We start from the raw sequence: 19,926 nt of genomic DNA, 5'->3' as shown, positions 1-19,926 counted from the left end.
TGTCAAATCCTTGTAAATGTTTGTGTTGTCCTGACAGTCATACATATATTAAGGGCCTCCCAATGTATTTTTGATATTTGGAAATGTCTATACTGAATCTGAATATAATTTTAGAAAATGGCTAGTATATTTTTCCATTTGAATATTTTTTTTCTACATACCAAAACCAATCACATTGAAAAAAATTTAAATATCACTATGATTTATATGTGCTGTTAACTTACCTGTTTTTCAGTGAGTATTACTCTTCTCAGTAACTGATTCTCAAGTCCCTTCATTGTAACAGTAAAATCAATAATTGATGTTTTTGCATTAATTTCAGGTGTGAAAGCAGGATTAGGTAGCTTTGTAGTAATGTAGAGTCTAAATGTATTCATGACGTCTACTTCCTTATCACCAACTTTTACCTGTGGATTAAGTTAAAATAGTATTAAACAGAGGAAAATGAGCTTTATTAAATTAAGTAATATTGAGCAGGAAAAAAAAATACATTATTTGAAATGCCAAAAAGAGGAAATTTATTTCACAATTCAAATTTGTCATGAAAATAAAAGTAAATGACCAAATGTGGAAGTTAAAATATGTTAGAAAAGTAGCACTTCCCTCCAGGTAAATATAAGGGTCACTTCCACTGTGGATTATGATTAACAGCTTCAGAACCATTTGGTTTCTCAAATGAAGGGGTAGTAGAAACAGCTGACCTTTGTAGAAGTCATCATTCTCTTACACCCAAGGTAAAAGAAATTATGTGATCTAACAATGGAACAGAAATTACTGGGCATAAATTTTATCTTTATTAAGACTAAGCAGCTTTCAAATGATCTTTCCAAAGGAATTAAAAATTTATTCAGAGTGTTCAAAAGAATTTTTTATAGAATTAAGATATTCCAAAACAGCAGTCAACTCAAAAGCTACACGTACACAAGGAAATCTGATCACTGCATATCATTGTATATCTCATGGAATTGTTGGTGTTGGAAGGGACCTTAAAGATCATCTGCCGTGGGGCAGTGAGGGGCATGTGGGCCTACAACATATGAGTCTCTGTGGCAGCTTCAAATACCTGGCTTATGAAGGAGTAGGACCAAACCACTCCCTTAAGCATATTTGCACTGCTTGAAAATCAGTAGAAAGAATTTTAAGCATTTAATCAGATAAGCATAATTGGTTCCAGTTTGGAATCATCAGTAATAACTCTGGTAGTTAAACTCATCCTTTAGACTTGGCAACTTACTACACAGCTGTGCCTGTGTCTGTTATATTTAATTAGTTCAGTTTGAATCTTTACAGGTCTCTAGTGAATATAAAGTTTAACTGATTCAGCACACGTTTGTAACAATGCTAAAATAACATTTGTCACAAGGCTAACTACTCATTCTACTTCCTTTGTCTGATTACTAACCTTAAATGCAGACCCAGATTTTATGAAATTTTTTTCTAATACATTATCAAGAACTGGATCCAACTCCTCCTCTATATCTTCAATCAGGAGTGATCGTCCCAGTGACAGACTGTCTTCTAGGTGTTGTCGGAAATACTTGTCATTCAGAGTTGTTACCTCAAAAAGTAAATGATAAATTGATGTAAGGAAAAAGCATTTCCTCGCAGTCTTGCATGAAAACCACAGACCTAACCATGGAAACTTTTTTCATCGTTTTTGTTAGTTGCATTTCAAAGAAGGTGCTATAAATGTTGACCAAGCAGCAATTTATGCAGAAATACTTCTGTGTGTACACTGAAAAGTACCATAAAAAGGTGAATTAAAAGGTTGGCTGTAACCAAGTCCTCAGAACTTCACAATGAGAGTAATAATGTACTGAATAAAACTGGTACAGTTTATTGCATATTAAAGATGTTATGTACATTTTAGAAATCAGAGATACCTAGCCTTTCATTTTCTGTTCTATGTCCTAGAAGGGCTAGATTTTCTAATTTTAGCTCTGAAGTGCTGAAAAATTCTTTCTGGAAATCTGAACTCTGCCTAAAAAATTAATCACTGCTACAATATTATGAATTTATATTGATATTTCATGAAATTGGATTCATACTGTATGAAATTATTAAAAAACCATGCACAAACTAGTAAGCTATATAATTAATTCTAAACCCTCCAAAATTTTTTGATATTCAGGACATATGAGTTTCCTCAACATTCAGGCTAAGGGTTTTAAAATGCAGTTTCCTTTTACCATGCCACATCATTTGGGAAAAAATAATTTGTGATGCAAATGGTGACATATTAATATCTTTGTATTATATTTCATCAGCAAGCATTTTACCCTATTGGCTTAACCTGTAAAAGAGCTATGAAGATTGCAGTAATATTAGGATAGGTAAATTTTTCATGGGCTTGGCTTGGATTTCCTCAACTTCCTTTTGTTGTGACAACCTCATTATGAATACCCTCTCAAGTCCTAAATTATGGACTGAAATACTTGAGGCACTTTGCCTACGTTTTCAGAGCTGTAGCTTATTCTGTCTTTATCTGTAATGTTTGACTAACAGTCACCAAATTTTCTATCATTTAGAAATTTCATATTATACTCTTTTGCTTTACTTATCACTTCTTTGTCCTTTTTTGTGTTGGTACCATACTCATCCATCTTGAACAAAATACTTTTATACTTTTTGCTAGAGTTCATACAGGTTAGATAGTCTTTTCCACACCTTTGAGTTGGATTTACAGCTGTGCTCAAGTTCCCTACTGATGCATCTACATAATCGCCAGTCTCCATACGTCTAAAGTTATATCAGATCACATTGACTCAAATGCAACCTCCCCCTAAAGCAATAATGTTTGAAGGAGTATAGTAGAGCACACACCATTCCTTTAAGACACTGTTTACCTGTAATTCATTATCCTGTTCTTTATTTTTAACCCACTCTTTTCCTTGAGTTTGTGGATCTACCAAAAGTGGGTATCTTGATGCCTTAGTGACAATGATACCATTCTGAATTGAGAGGTGATCTCCAGGCAATCCTTGAAGATTCCACTCACTAATCTAAAGGAAAAAAAAAAAAAAAACAAAAACAAGCACCAAAAAAAATTTTAAAAAAAGAGATGAAGAGAAAAGAGTAGTTTGGAATAAATTATCACTAGATTTTTTCTTCAATTAAATTTTTTCTGAAAAGTAACAGGGACATCAAAGGGAGTGCATATCTGAACCTGCTGAAGAATTATTAATGAAGGTATAAAAATATTTCCAGAACGCTATTTTAATGGATGTTTTTAACTATATAGAATCACAAAAAGTATATTTTAAAGTGTAAGGATGTCAAAAGATGGCTTGAAAGACAAATTAAACATTGGAATAAATTAAGCAAAAACCAGTCCAAGAGAGCTTTTGGGAATTAATGTTTACTGAAGGAAAATTTAAGAATCTGGAATTTCCCACTCTGCCCATTTCATATACATTCACATTGAATAAAAGGACTTTATGTACTCTATTCTAAATTACACTCAAACCTAGTGTTTTAGAAATGTCCTGGTTTTGGCTGAAAGAAAGTTCCATTTCTTCTTAGTAGATGGTACAGTGTTGTGTTTTTCCAATGTAGTGTAAGAACAATGCTGGTACACTGATGTTTTGGCTGTTGCTTAGTAAGTCAAGGATTTTTCAGTATCCTTTGCTCTACCAGTGAACAGGTGCACAAAAAGCTGGGAGGGAGCATGGCCAGGACAGCTGACTGAACTGGCCAAAGGGATATTCCATAACATGGAATGCCATGCCCATTATATAAACTGGGGGAGTTACTCAGAAGAGGGTTGATCGTGGTTCAGGGACTGACTGGATATTGGTCAACAGGTGGTGAGAAATTCTATTGTGCATCACATGTTTCTCTTGGGTTTTGCTACTATTATTGCACCAAGATTTAGTGGAAATTGCCAAGACCATTTGGAAACCACAGAAGTACACAGCACAGCAATATTTGGAATATTGGAGATTATAGTTTTTCTCTAAGCAAGCATAATGCTGGCTAACAGTCATAAATTATGCTAATAGAAATTCAAATTAAACACTCCAAGCACCAAGAACTTACTGTTGGTTGATCTACCAACATAGCAATCAGGTTCAAATCATCAGAAAAGGGGATTTTATGATTTATCAACTCTGTTTCCCATAAGTCTTTGAGCAAAAGGTTCCTGAAGTCTTGGTTAAAAGGTCCACAGTATGAAAGAAAGCCTGTGCAGAGCAATATATCTCCCACAAGCCTAGAAAAGGAAGAAAAATCATCATGAAAGCTGATGCAGAAGCTCAATTTCTAATGACTTAGACAACCACCTTCAGAAACATAAGAAGATTACAAAAAAAAGAAGTTATGTTTCCAGAGCATTTTTGTGGCAAAACAAAAGTAGTATTTTATGAAAACACTGTCTCCACCCCTTAAATCAATAAAGCCCTGATGACAACTATTCCTTCTTTCCTAAATGAACCAAGAAAATGGTTTATTTCTTAAATATGTGTCTGAAATACAATATTTATCAAGGATACAAACCTAGTTCTTTTGAAACTCTTACCAGAGATGCCCAATTTCCCCATAGGAAATTTATAGTAACATGAGTTATCTACAGAAGCTGAGCTTATCTGAAGGTTTCACTTCCCCAGTGACATCAGAACAAGTCACTGTATTAGAGGGGCTGAGGAAGCAGCTGTAATACAGGCACTAACAGGCATATAACTAATAATAATCTCTTTGGAAGCTAATTCCAAGATAAGAGGTATTGTTCTTAACTGAAATACTAGCACTCAGCACCCATGTTTTCTTACTTATGAGAGGAAAATTCAAATTTCAGGATAGTTCCTTCGATTGCATTGCTATATTAGGATTTCCAGGAAGAAAATGATGTACCACAATTAAAGCTAATAAATTTTTTACCAACACGTCAGTTTTTACAAGCATTTTCTTTCTTGTTTTCTGTAATGGATTTGATACCTTTTAATTTGAGATTTAAATTCCTTGCTTTGCTGGGTCCACCTAACTTTCTCTCCACCCAGTCCATCTATAAGCGCAGAGGCTGCTTGCATCTTTCTTTTGCATGTTTCTGCATCATTCTCTAAGTCCTAAAATTGAAAAAATGTCCTACTTAATCACAGAATGCAAAAACATGGAGTTATATTACCTACTTTTCATCCTCTAATATTTATTATAACTATTTTATTTATTTCAAACTCATTCTTGAGGACACTTGAGGGTGTCTAATATGTTCCCATTCACAGAAAGAAGGGAATAGGGGAGGATATAGGTTTAAACCTCTTTCCTTTATACCTGAATTTCAGCCATGTTATTCAAGGTAGCAGGTAAATGTGTGTTTGCAGCAAATCCGAATTACATGACAATATTGTACAAGCATTTTTGATAAGACTAAAATACTTTTATCTCACCATTTTCTCCTTCATTGCTGCATCAAACTTTGCCTGCACTTTATCCAGTTCAGCTTGCTTTTCATCTAATTCTGCCTGAGCCTTATCTTTTTCTGCATTAGCTATTTTCAGGCGACCTTCTTGTTTTGCCAGGTTAGCCTGCAAAGGAGAAAAAATTAAAACATTTTAATTATTTATTATTATTATTAATAATAATTTGATTATTAATTATTTTTAAAATTAAAATCATATATAAGATTTTAATATAATTCAATTAATTATTCAAGTCTGCTTAGCTGGTAATCACAAGACAATAATACATTAAAATAACTTCTATATAAATATCAAAAGCATTTAAACTGAAAACTATATCACATATATAATGAAGATTTTTTTTTGTTAATGTTAATGAACACTTTTTTTTGTTCATTAACAATACAGTACCTAAATTTCTACCATATACTGTCATTTTTATTCCTTAAAAAAAAAAAAAAATTACATTTCAAAAAGCCGGTGAAGGAAGTAAGGTTTCTGGTCTATACATTGGTGAGACCAGAAGAACAATCACTGAATATTCTTTCTTGAGTTTGTGTTTTGACTATATGTAATTTCCTCTTCTATTAGTGAATTTTGTAGCGACCAGCAATAACAACAGAAGACTGGTTCTTTATTATCTAACAATATTGCTTTTACCCTCTAGAAAATGGTCCTAAAACAGTGACTCTTCCTATTGCTCCTAAAACAATATTTATAGTGAACACAGGAAATTAATTAATTTTTTAAAATAATTCATCTGTATTACTGTTTCTTCTGTAAATAAAACTTCTACCAGTGACAAAAATCTGAAAAAATTTTGGGATTGTCATGTGCTTGCCCCTTTTACTATTTTTTTTTACTATGTTACATTTAAGGATTAAATACTTTGTTTAGAAAAAAAAAATCAATGCCTTTGAGTTTCATAAACCTGAAAAAGAACATGCACACTAAAGTAAAAATTTCCTCTTATAAACACTTTCCTTATTTTGCTTCCTACAATTGCAACATAGCTCCTTTATTGATGTGAGCTCTGAACCTCTTTAGAAAGCCAATATTTAGGCAAGATAATCAGTCATACACTGCCTCCAAGTTACCAGCAGAAAACAAAGAACCAAAAATAGATGCAAACCTCTGTTTGTAGGACCCTTTAGTGAAGGAATTAAGATTCTGGTACAGCATTTTGAAAACAATTATTTAAAAAATTATAACATAATTTTAAAAAAATACTGAAAACACCTTTCCCTATTCATAATAAACCAGATCACATAAATTTAATCTAGGCTATTTTTTTGTTCTGTGTTCTCTCTAGAATCAAGAAGAAAGTAGGTTTGTTTCTGCTCCTACCATCTCTAGCCACTGAAGTCACAGGCTCTTATGTCTGAATAAAATTTTACATATATATAAAAGATCCTATTAAATTAAACTAAATTCAATTACTTGGTAAGCAAACACAAAGCTAGAAAGGATGTATTACCTTAAGAGGCAAGACTTCTCTGTTAACACCATAAAACACCACCATGGCTTGGGTCCAAGAGAGGAGTCCTGCCACATTGCCACACACCTTTTTACCGTGTTGCAGTGTATAGTCTTCCATTTCAAAGTAAGGCTGGACTAATTCTACTGTCTCATCATTGATTGTATCCCTAGCAAAGTTCTGTAGGTTGTTCAAGAATGGGCCACTCATAAGCTTCAAAAAACAACACGAGTTATTAACATATTTTAGGTTCAAAGTCTTGTTCATAGGTGAAGTCATTAAAAAGCATTCCTACAATTCTTCTGTAAACAGAGATAATTCATATTGCTAATATTAGAAGTGTGCTATTTCAGTTGTAACACCCGCCACACATCTTCCATATATTTTGAAGTTAGCTAATTGCACTCCAGTAAGTAGATTCGAAAGTTACTGATGTATTTTCCATCTTCTATATTCCTGTGTTGCATTTTAGACGCATTTGAAAAGCATCATTTAATTTAAAAAAAAATTCCAAAATAAAGACTCAGAGATATATTTGTATCTTAACTAAATGCAAAAAAATGCTTAGGCGTTTGTGAAATATGATCTAAATTCTGAAAAGTGAAATAATTTGGTTTAATTTTTTCTAAAATATATTTAGCATGCTAAAAGCAATTCAGGGAATAACTGCTAATCTCATTTTATTATATCAGGGGGAAATAAAAGCTTTTGATGATTTTTTTAACTGTAAAACCCTTAATAAAAAGCAAGAGCACTGTGTGTTACCTGTGACCATCAGGCCATGTGCCAGGAACAGGGCAATGAAACTCTAAAGATTCTGCTGCAAAAGTCTCAAAGCAATTCACCTACTATTCCTACCAGTCTACTATTTCTACCACTGTATCTGTAGTGTAAATATACAGCTTATCTTAAAACAATATGTTTGCCTTTTAATAAAATTCTGTCATGTTTTGAGTAAACAGCATCATAAGTTCTCTGATAAGCTAATTGCTATTTCTGATGTTTAAGACCCACTGTTTGAAAACTCTACTTACTTTTAATGATTCTCCCCACGATGGCTTGCAGCAAGGTTTTTCTGGATCCAAGGTTACTTGATCCAGTTTCTTTTGAAACAGTAGCAGACAACAGTCCATGATCCTCATAATGAGGTGAGGAGGTTTGGCAAGTTTTCTAACAGTAGCAATATCCTCTGGTCTGATGGTCTGTTTGAAGAAAGATATAATAGAATCCTGCATCAATACCATTATTCTATTTTCCCATTCAATATCTTGATTTTTATGTTCATTTGTAATTCTCTTCTCTGAGGTGCATTTGTGTTAAGTATATACAAAAAAAAATGAAAACCTGGCCTCACTAATAAATTTCATAGTTTTGTGAAAACCATGAAAGTGAAACTTTAGTAATTTCAATGAATATTAGATAAGAGTATCTTGCCAATATTAAAGACATCATTCAGAAATCAAATTTACATACAGCAACATTGACTTGAATTGCCAGTCCAAGTGTTTAAAGAAAACTTTACTGTAAAATTGTATAGGACTTAATTAAGAGCAGTTAACTTGATAAAACAGTATTTCAGATTTATAGCAGTCAAGTTTAATCTGAAATGGATTTGGTTATTTTTGTTCAGTTTAAATTATTTTAGGTATAAGATAATAATTTTAAACTTTATTTCCTAATAGCATCAGTGTCACTGGCAGTTTTCTTAGCCCAGCAACAATTACAAAATTAAAAAAAAATATTTAGAACTTCAAAGCTAACATTTATTTTTGTCTAAAAATACACACATACCACTACCTGCCTAGAAGGAGTAATTACAGGTACATTATAGAAACCATTTTCTAAGTCCACACATTTTGTAAGTGAATTTTGTGACTATTTTTGGAAGTTTCATTTATCTCATTCATTTATCTAAATGTCATTGTAAGAGCAAACAATGCTCCTTTTTTTTTGCTTTTTGTACTCAAGAACTTCTGTCACATAAATTCTGATAACTGGAATGGAAGGCTGTCATTGATTTCTGATTTCAGAGGTTTTTACTGTTTAATTGTTCAGAGCAGAATAATGAAATTATGTAGTACAGTAATGCCTCCAAATTTCTAAACCCTGATTCTGATTGCCCTGAATCCCCATTGTTTCCTGTTTCTCTTAAAATTAAAAGCATTAGGGTTTTTGGTAAAGGAAGAGATCGATTTTTATTTGTCTTAAAAGACAGGGGTAACTACTTGAGTTTGAATTAAAAACATTCTGCTAGCACAAGAAGTATTCTCTTGAATTCAGAATAACAGATATTCTAAAGTCATCTGTAGCTTTTGGAAAGATCTACACCTTCACAATGGTCAAGTATTGAGATGGAAGGAAAAAAATACTATAAATTATTCCTTATCTGTTTAAGGTAGAATATGTGTGCCTTAAGTATTCATGATAGACATGGCCAGCAACAGTGAGGAGCTGGTGACAGCAGTCAATGCCAAGAGACAACTGTATGTTGGTGGCTCTGGCCTCTCAGAGGTGATGCAAATAATACTATAGTAATAAAAATAAAATTTATTCACCTTCAGAGCTTTTTCTGCTTCTTCTAGTGCTGGTTTAGCTGCCTCCAGTTTTTTCTCTGCTTCCTGTTTTTCTATATCAATTGCATCCACAATCTTTTGTGCTTTATCTTTTACACCCTGGACTTCAAGTTTTATTTTAGTTGCAGCTTCAGCACTTTCTTTGACCTCTTCTAGTACCTGGAATTGATAATAAACAAATAATCTATAAATCAAAATAGTGGAACAAGCTGTCAAGATTGCAACATGTCTTCATTCAAGACTAAAAAGCTGGGGAGTTGTAAAAGTCCTTTATTGCATGGCTAAAACAGCCTCATGAAGGCAGAGTTATTACAGTTTGTGCCACTGTGAGGAGAGCCTTCTAGCATAAATTCCTCAAGTCCCAAGCAGAAGTGGCAACACCTTATCAGCAGCAGCAACAGCAGCATCCGTGATTGTTCTAGCATTCTCAAAGCAGTGCATTTTATTCTATTTTTAGCCAATCAGGTACAAACACAATTTTTCTACAGGCTTGTTGGACCTATCCTAACCTAAGATTGATGCGCAAAAGTAATCGTAATTTCTTACACAAATTTCTTTCTTCTACTTAGGTGACTCCCTCTGTTCTATCTAGGAATTGCTAGCAAGGCTACATTATGTTTTCGTTATGTCTAGAACTTAGTTAACTTTGTAAAAGGTGATGCCACTGAACTTTAACTAGGTTTTAGGGCTTTTACTTACTAACTAATTCAGTCTCTTATTTGCTTATGGCACTTAAAATATTCCCTACTTATTTAAAACTAAACTTGTATTTCTACCTCATGTCTATGTGTGTTTATGTATTTTAGTTTCTCTGAAGGTTTTAATTCAGCTCTCGCATTTCTGAACACCCCTGGGTCTGTGTGGATGGGGCCCAAAGGGATTTGTATCCCGACAACAAATGATTACAAGACACAGGATAAAACAGGTATGTAACAGCTATTAATTGTATAAATCAAACCCCAACTACAGCTAACTATATATGGTATCGTATAACTATTGAATAAAAATTAAATGTGAGATGTTCAATTTCATCCTTTTCTGTCACATATTTTTCCCTTAGGAGATTAAAGGCCTCAAAGAATCCAGGCTGTCCCTTAGTCATCACCAGCCAAACTTCCCTCTCTATTTCATACTAAATATGTACCACCAGTGCATTACGGTATCTTTCAGAAAACAGAATGCCTATGCTGACCCATTCCGTAGCATACCTTTCCAGAGAGTAATTGTGGAAACCAGATTTCTACCACCAATCTCATGAACACACAGATACCTTGTTAGTGTAAAAGACAAAATATGAAACTGGACTGCAATGAACATTTTTTTAAGGAATTTTGAAATAGAAAAGTCCCATTATAATGTTAACTTTTTCTCTGCTAGTAAGTGCACATATAATTCCAAATTTAATAATGTCAATTAAGCCCAAATTTAAAAAAACATATGGAACAAAATGAAATCTGAAACTTATCTCAGTGGTATGAAATGGGAGAACAACAAGGAAAGCACTCAATCTCTTTTGCAGTCTAAAAGTGCCTCACTTTCAGAAGCAAATGCTAAATCAACACACTATAGAGAGAGTAAAACCTCATTTTAACAAGGCAAATTTTTACAAATTATTATAAAATTTTGCAAAAGCATTTTATCCTCTGCAAATTCTAGTGCTATTTAATACTCACTTACTTTATCTGCCTTAATAGATGTCACAGCCAGCTCCTTCTCCTTAGTAGCCAAATCCTTAGAGAGTTTAGCAACAGATTCACTGGCTTCCATCAGCTTGGACAGACCTATCAATTAAAAGTTAAAATTCAGAAATATAGAAACTTTTTTCCCCCCTAGTTCGATTACACAGTCTAGGTCCAGATCTTTCATACCTTGTGTTCTCATTCAATTTTATGTAAAGGAGAGAAAGGGGGTGTAAGCAGTCATACTATCATCATTGTGTGTACTGTTCATTTTTCATGGATGTAATTTTGCAAGGCACAAAATTATAATCAATAAGCTTAATTCTTCAAAGGAAAATAACAGCAAGAAAAAAGGAACTATGTCAAGTATATGTTGCATCATAAAGTCTTGAGACAATCAGAATTTCTGAACGATGCTTCATTGTGTCATTACATGAAGAAATTACCTAAGGATCCGTGACTGCCTTCCAATAGGGAGTCCCTTCTAGAAAAAATTGGGAAGAAGTGGACCTAAAGTGGACCTAAAGATCACAGCAAAATTACAACCTCCAGCTCCTGCATATTGAGTTTATTCTCTCTTGTCCCTGGTGACAGAGAGGGTGAAAAAACACCTATGTGCTGAGGGCCAGTCCCATCATATCTCTTCTGTGTGCCATAGAAACCACCCATAGAGGCCACTCAGCCTTTCACAGAACCATGGAATCACAGAATATGCTGAGTTGGAAGGAACCTATCAGGATGATCTAGTCCAACTCCTGGTCCTGCACAGGACACCCCAAGAATCCCACCATGTGCCTCAGAGCATCCAGAAAGAGATGTGCTTGCTCCCAGGAGTTGTTATATATTCAGTCTTTCCCATGTACTCATGAGCTCTCCTCTCCTCTCCTCTCCTCTCCTCTCCTCTCCTCTCCTCTCCTCTCCTCTCCTCTCCTCTCCTCTCCTCTCCTCTCCTCTCCTCTCCTCTCCTCTCCTCTCCTCTCCTCTCCTCTCCTCTCCTCTCCTCTCCTCTCCTCTCCTCTCCTCTCCTCTCCTCTCCTCTCCTCTCCTCTCCTCTCCTCTCCTCTCCTCTCCTCTCCTCTCCTCTCCTCTCCTCTCCTCTCCTCTCCTCTCCTCTCCTCTCCTCTCCTCTCCTCTCCTCTCCTCTCCTCTCCTCTCCTCTCCTCTCCTCTCCTCTCCTCTCCTCTCCTCTCCTCTCCTCTCCTCTCCTCTCCTCTCCTCTCCTCTCCTCTCCTCTCCTCTCCTCTCCTCTCCTCTCCTCTCCTCTCCTCTCCTCTCCTCTCCTCTCCTCTCCTCTCCTCTCCTCTCCTCTCCTCTCCTCTCCTCTCCTCTCCCCTCCCCTCCCCTCTCCCCTCCCCCCTCCCCTCCCCCCTCCCCTCTCCGACTTGAGCACAGATATTTTGGCCATTCCTGAGTTCCTCATTGCATGCTGAAGCCCTCCAGCCTCTTCCTCATCACTGAACCTTTAAATCCTACAAGTTCCCTGGAAGTAATTCCCCTTATTGCCTTCTATCCCTAAGCACTTGAGTCAGCACACCCTCACAGCTTCATATTTAACACAAGATGTTTCTCTGTGATGGCTCTCCAATTTTCTGCTACCACATTCCAAACAGAAAAGTGTTCTCTCTCAGCATAGCTCTTCTGACACAGCCGCCTCTTGATTAGGTTACTGCCATTCCACAGAACCACAGAATCATCTGGGTTGGAAGAAACCCTCAGTATTATCCAGTTACAACTCCAATCCAGCACCTTCAACCCAGAAGCCACAAAAGGGAAAATTATATCCTTTGCCTGGGTACCCTTTCCCTGCTACAAGCCTGGAGTGTGTAGAAGGAAAGATGGGCAGAAAATAGGAGCATGCAGATCAAAAAGAATTGAAGAATTCAATTATAAACAAGAAAACTTTATCGCTTATTGAGGTCCCCTGCATACTTCCAGCAAGAAATGTTACAGCACTACCAACTGTGCAAGTGAAACTAATTAAAATATTTTCTACCTGGCATTCATATTGGCCATAAGCTGAAACACATGGTTTTCTAAGCATCAGTGATATGAAGATGCTGCCATAGAACACATCCATGCACATGTTCACCTGTACACAATCATTTTGTTCAGCAGAACATGCAAGGAACTTAGAATAACATGTCAGTATCTATGAAAATCTACATATGAAATTTTATTGACAGTACTGAAGCTGCTTATGTGACTACTTCCGAATTATTTTGGAAATAAAAAGAAACCTAAACTGCGGTAAGAATACCAAAAAAACCTAAACCAACCCCAATCTCTTGAATCTTCAAAGTTCTCTGACTTTATCCCCATCTCAAAGTAGACTGAGGATAAGTTCTGATTTCAAAAACTGGCAACAGATCCATAGAGCAAAACTGACACAAATTTGAAAATTTGATGATCACTTACTCCTCTACAGTTCCCTGTAATTCAGTAAAGGGTTTATTAATAAAGTAGCTATGCATTCTTATTCTAGTCTTTCTTCATGTGAAGGGTACAAGTTCTATTATTAATCATGGTTAAAATGCTACATTCTTTACCTTTGTATGAAAAAAATCTTATGTAGAATTTTTTATTCCATTGACTTGGTATGCAATATCTTTTCTGATAAAGGCCAGGTTTCCTAAGGTGCTCAGTTGACTTTAGAGATTTACAAAAGCATGTCTAGATGCAAACTGGAGAAAACTGAAAACGCTAGAAAACTGGTGTTCTGAAACCCTTAATACTAGTGCCAGAAATTAGGCCATTTCAAGTAGTTATCCAAAATCTGTCTGAAGAACATTTCAACCATACTTTTCTGTATTTCAGATCCACATTTATAAAAATGACCCCAAGTACCAGCTACTTATTCTATAGCAGAAGTACAAAATAAATCACGTGTGAAGCACACGGATTGCATGGTGAGAATTTCCACAGACAAGTCCAGAAGCAAGTTAATAACTGTTTACAATCACCTCTCTCTACTCCAGTAAATGAGATGCTACCTCTGTCCATTTTCGGGTTCTACTTTCTATTACAAGTTCTGATTTGCAAATATTAAAGTTTAATGCAATGCTGAGCTGGATGCTTAGGCTGGTAGCTTCTTTGAGGTATTTTTCCAAGAGAATCATTGTGAGGTTGTGATTGGGGGAGTGTCTGGTAAAGCTACCACCAAAATGCTACCACTTTTGGATTGTGATCGCTGTGATCACTGAAAAGGAAGACTAAATATTAAAAACATAGATCATTTGAGACCATACATGGAATGCATTTGCTTACCAGTTTGCATGCGTTCAGCCTGTTCATTAATACTATTTAACTTCTCAGTGTAAACCTCTTTGTAGCCATTGATGAAAGAGAGATAGGATTTAGGCGTTACGTAAGTTCGTCTCCGATACCTAAACCAAAGCACATTGGCAACATCAACTTCACACATATTATTGATATATTCAGCTATTTGATCACTTCCAAAAAAGGAGAAAATTATATAACTCAAGCCTTTATTCATTCAAAAACAGATTTCTTCATGATCCAAACTCATATAATTTTAGTTACATTGTTTTTATACACGTAGACAATATTAAAGACTGGTGAATGCTGGGAATGAAGATAAAGAATTTGCAACATAATAGCAATTATTTTTCATGGCCTGAGGATATAATGGTATAGCAGATTTGTTATTACCCTTAAAATACATTTATTGATACATATAACATGAATTCAAAAAATGCTGTCAGTAGCAGCATTTTTGAGATTAATTATTGCATTCATAGAAAATATTACCTTTGGAAATAATTCTCACAGCTTTCTGAAACTATATCATGAAAGAGACCCATGGTTTGTATTACTTCTGTTTTAACTGATGGAGGGCAGACCATATTAAAATCTGAAAGAAAATAGTTGGACACAGCTACGAGAGCTTCCCTGGGCCATCGACTGAACCAATCCATGGTGCACCCTGATATCAGACCAGGAAATTTCAAAGAACGTGCACGGAACTTCTCACCAACCTGAAGAAAGAATCACTCTTTGTTAGCAATATGATTCTTAAGCAAAGGTCAATGAAAATGTTTAATTAGTATAGACAACTAAATAATCTATTTTCTTCTTGATAATTTTCTGCTTAGAACACTCTGAAATTTGTTTTCTCCTCAAATATAGTTTTGCAAAATTTCTAATATTTAACATTCATGAAATTTGAAGAAGGAAGTTCATTACAAATATATATGGTTTTGATATTTTGAAGCATCAAATAATGTATTTTAATTATCAATAAAAAACTGTTTTCCAGTTAAAAGCTATAATTTCACAAAAATGCATTCACTGATCTGTATTAGGAAAGAATGTCAGAGGAAAAAAAAATACTTTAACTTGTAAGAAATTATTTAATCTTAAGTACTTTGCAGTAATGTTCTCACAGATGTACTATCACTTTTATGATCTCAGCAATTAGAGCTAGACGTCAGTAATCTTTTTATGCATCTTGAACTTCCTTAAAAATATAAAACTTGAATAATTCTCTTACACCACGTAGGCAAGTTTGCTAATGGAAGAAAAGAAAACAGATATGTAGAAAAGACTTACTGGAGAAAAGCAGAGGACAACATGCAAGTTCTTCTTTGCCCGGCCTAAAAAGTACTCATAAAGATTGTCAAACGTAGGAGGATGCCGAGGCAGCTCTTTCTTCATCACAGGTACTAATGATTGGGTGATTTCATCCAGTTCATCCCGAGCAAATAAATTAGAAATCTTTTTATAAAATAAAAAATTGATAATTAATTGCATGGATGTTATTATTATACAATTTATAAATATTTGCCTGTTTACATATATTTTGAAAGAGATTTATAGAAAATGGGCCAATTATGAGTCATAAGCATGCAATCCTGTTTTTTACACGTTTGCCTGCCTCTCTCTGCATATTCACAGTTTACACTAAAAACCACAGGTTTAGACTCATGAAACTTGATTGAAAACTAAGAAGCCTAACTCCAGAATGGTATAGAACTTGATTGGCAAACAAATCATCATTTAATAAAAGGCTACTGAAATACTCACCACAGCTCCTTGTATATTGTCCTGGCTTACTCTGAAATAAAGAAACTACTTATACAGAGCACTCCTTATTTAAAAAGTTGAAATATTTTAATCATTATTGATTCTGCAATGTATTACCAAGATAAAAAAAATACTGAGAACAAATTCTACAGCACCCTGCCTCTAGAGCACATTGCCTGTCAGGCTGAGACCCTTACCTCTCCTGAAGACAGTAGATTATTTACATATTCCAAAAATGATTCCTCTTTTATCTCATTATCAGTGAAAATAAAGGTGATACTTTGTCCTTCCTGTCCAGCTGTTCTATATAATTCTTTTAAATCTTCTGACAGATTGGTTACATTATAGGATCTAGGAGAGATAAGGAACATTGCCTGTTAATTCAAAACAACTTAGAATACTGCTCTTTTTGGATTATAGTATTTTATAAATGACATTGCAAACATACTTTGTAAATATGCATATTTTGGTGCATGATTAGATAACTCATGGTCTACATTTTTGAAGTGAAAAAAATCCGATGCTGCATACAAACCAAATAAGAGTGTATTGTTTTCAATATTTTTCCAATGGTAACAAAATGAAAATAAAGGAAAAAAAAAAAGGGGAGGAGAGAAATCTGTGGCCAAGTAAAGACAGAGCAATGCCATAAACATGACTTATATATTTCTTGCATTTCTTACCTGGTTAAAGTGATCTGAAATATTTTATAACCAGCAATGAAGGAGGCTAACTTTGAAAGACTTTGTTTTCCAGAACCACCAACTCCAACAAGCAAAGCATTTCCATATGCTGTTCGAATAATTCGGGAAATCTATAGAGGAAATAATAAAAATATCAGTAATAAATTTAAATATCAGTTAGCAAAAGTAAAAATCTATTATGCTTTATGGTTAATTTATTATAATACAATGTAAAAATTATTAAAAGGATACCTGCAGAAAATTTTTCCTCAAAAGAACACTTGTAAATTCATTAGGAACTTTGTGTGGTTAATGAAGAAGATTCATATAACAATATAGGATGGTTATTCTGAGTTACACATAGGATTTAAATACATGAAAGGGGACATTTTGCGCTCCAGTTTATTTTGAAGACATAATCCTGAATGTGTTTAAAAATATCAATAAAAAACATTAGCTAGAAGAACACACATACTACTTTCCTAATTTTAGTAGTCTGAAAGATTTGAACACGGTTAAACTATGCTTTAATGTTAACTTCTAGTCCATCTACTTTCAGCGTTTCTTTTGTGACAGTTTTCTTACCAAGTCTCCAGATACAAAACTTGAATTACAGATTTACTATTCTTTTGCTTTTTGACACATCGTCTTTGGGTTTATGATACAGTAGTGCACTATTACTTTTAAGATTCTACATTTGATTTTGCTCCACATGTAAATTATGCACAAAATGGAAGAGATTGGCATCTACATCAAACCCTTGAAACATGTTCATTTTTATCTTTTATAAAATTTTAGCTCACTGCACACTTCCCTCTGAGCCTCTCCAGATAACTATATTAAAGAGGTCTAAATATGAAATTATGTGGGTGACTAGATTTATTTTCACTTTAGGTAGAAAGGAGCTCTGCTGTCACTAATTGCATATCAAGAATATTCTGGCTAAAACTTGCCAATAAGCATGGAATGTCAGACGCTTTCAAGGTCTTCTGAAATTCACCTAGCATAATGTGAAACATATTTAAAAAGAAATTTATTTACTTCTGTTTAAATGCAAAGCAAACAAACATTTACTTCATAAAGCAACTTCTTCAGTTTTTGTTTCACTGCAACTTCTATGTGCCTTTCAGTAATCAGATCATCCAGTCAAAGCAATTTCTGAAATAACACTTCTTTAAACCTGAGACACAAATCTCATACTTTATTTCACCCCCATGAATCAGATTTGATTTCAGATTAATTCTTTTCTTATATATTCCTTTCTGAGTAGGAAAACAAATGATTGTTAGTTGAGACCTACACTACCCTAAAATTCTACCCTACACACTGATTCCATTGCAGCCCTAATTTATATTTCTTTCACCTCTGTCATCCAACCAGATTCTACCTCAGGTTGTCTTTGTCTCCTGTCAAGTACAGATGCACTTGAAGCGTTCTCTGAATGTAAATGATTAAAAGCATTCTCTGATAGTAAATGATTAAAAATAATTTTATATAGAGAATATAAATGTCTTTATTTATGGTCTCACCTTTCCTATTGAGGAAATTCTTCATCTGTCTGAATACATAGAAGTTTAAACAGATATTTAAATAAGGTATTTATTATAAAACATGCAAACAGGTAAAATGACTGTAGCTCTTTCCTGGTTCTCAAAAATGACCATGCAAAGATGGCAAAGCAGTTTGGGGGGTAAGAATAGCTTTTCACAATATGCCATCTAAGAATAGCCTGTCTAAATAAAGAACAGTGTTACAACAGTTAAACAAATAAAAAAAGTAGCAATACCAAACCTTAATAAGATGCGTCATTGCATCCTTGAAAAACACCAAATCAAGAAATGACCCTCTAATATTTTCATTGTATTGTGACTGATATGCCTGCAATTTGTTACAAAGGAATTCATAGCTTGGAATCTGAAAAAAAAAAAAAGTAAAAAAATCTTTAATGACACTAGTAGGGCACTTCAGAACTTTAAAACTCCCCTGATATTTTTACACAAACTTCAGTTGTATGTGTTGGCCATGTGTAATTATATTGTCTTGCTAATTCACCATAATTATTGTAGTTGTGTTTAAGCGGAATTTTTTTGCTAATGGAAGAAGAAAAAGAAGCAAGGAGAACATTAAAAATAGACTGCATTTATGTGTCACTATTAAATCTAACATCACTAAAATTATTTATTTAGTTATGGCATACTAACCAGGAAAATCTAGATATATTTTCACAAAAAATGTGGTAGCTATTCAGCAAAACTTTCTGTATTGTATGAATTCAGCTGTAAAATACATATAATAATTAAATGAAAACTTTGGTGCCTAGTATTTGTGTGTAAAATGAAATACCTCCTCATAAACTTTTGGTGCTTCAAGCTCAGCATCTTCTGGTTCTTCACCAGTTGGTTCAGGCTCATCCCTTAAAAAATCTACAAAATATGGTTCAGATTGGAGAACTTCGCTTAAATCTGCCTCCACACATTCCTCAATTGTTTTATCAATATTTTGTTCAAACCAGACTGTATCTTCGGGTGTATTAAACCTGAAAATCATAAATTAGGGCAAATTTCAAAAAAATATTTCTAGTCATATAGAGAGGAAACAGGTATCTAAATACTAAGAAAAAAACTAAAACAAACAAACAAATCCCTTGTAACATTTTAAAACAAAACTCCTATTAGACAATACATACTACAAAGTAGTCACAGAAATGGATTAGGCAACACTCATAAAAATCAAATGCATCCATACTATAAAGTGTAATAGACAGTGACATGAAATATAAAACAAAACAACTTGATTTTCCAACTTTCACCAAGAATGAGACAATGGCAGATCATTTAATTTTTCAGACAAAAGAAGATGAAAAAGGGTGAACGCTTTCCCAAATAACCATGGCTAAGTGAGCCTTATCATCTTTCAGCCTGCAGTAGAACAGCATAATTTATGGTATCATAATACTGCCTATGAAACTGCAATTAGACAAGGAATAGTGAAAGGAAGGTAGTATATGCCACTGCAACCTGACTCCATTCTCAACACTTAACCCCAAAATTAGCAGAGAGGAATACACATTGGGGTTGA

General features: G+C 34.2%; 1 protein-coding gene across 1 annotated transcript in view; it reads right to left on the bottom strand.

Moving 5' to 3' along the window:
• Positions 1 to 19,926, bottom strand: part of DNAH8 (dynein axonemal heavy chain 8) — a 126,370-nt gene that overhangs the window by 25,700 nt on the left and 80,744 nt on the right. Inside the window, exons 59-75 of the mRNA XM_066178428.1 lie at positions 19,192 to 19,384; positions 18,640 to 18,762; positions 16,849 to 16,979; positions 16,363 to 16,516; positions 15,692 to 15,856; positions 14,891 to 15,117; positions 14,387 to 14,505; positions 11,121 to 11,224; positions 9,426 to 9,602; positions 7,905 to 8,072; positions 6,871 to 7,083; positions 5,382 to 5,519; positions 4,933 to 5,060; positions 4,039 to 4,210; positions 2,847 to 3,002; positions 1,403 to 1,558; positions 225 to 407 (exon numbers count right to left, since the gene is read on the bottom strand). Of these exons, the coding sequence (XP_066034525.1) occupies positions 225 to 407; positions 1,403 to 1,558; positions 2,847 to 3,002; positions 4,039 to 4,210; positions 4,933 to 5,060; positions 5,382 to 5,519; positions 6,871 to 7,083; positions 7,905 to 8,072; positions 9,426 to 9,602; positions 11,121 to 11,224; positions 14,387 to 14,505; positions 14,891 to 15,117; positions 15,692 to 15,856; positions 16,363 to 16,516; positions 16,849 to 16,979; positions 18,640 to 18,762; positions 19,192 to 19,384 (2,707 nt within the window). The remainder of the gene's footprint in view (positions 1 to 224; positions 408 to 1,402; positions 1,559 to 2,846; positions 3,003 to 4,038; positions 4,211 to 4,932; positions 5,061 to 5,381; positions 5,520 to 6,870; positions 7,084 to 7,904; positions 8,073 to 9,425; positions 9,603 to 11,120; positions 11,225 to 14,386; positions 14,506 to 14,890; positions 15,118 to 15,691; positions 15,857 to 16,362; positions 16,517 to 16,848; positions 16,980 to 18,639; positions 18,763 to 19,191; positions 19,385 to 19,926) is intronic.

Source organism: Chamaea fasciata, unplaced genomic scaffold (assembly GCF_029207755.1).
Source record: "Chamaea fasciata isolate MVZ Bird 193981 ecotype frontalis unplaced genomic scaffold, bChaFas1.0.hap1 SCAF_3, whole genome shotgun sequence".
Lineage (NCBI taxonomy): Eukaryota > Metazoa > Chordata > Aves > Passeriformes > Sylviidae > Chamaea > Chamaea fasciata.
This window is presented reverse-complemented; position numbering and strand designations above follow the sequence as displayed.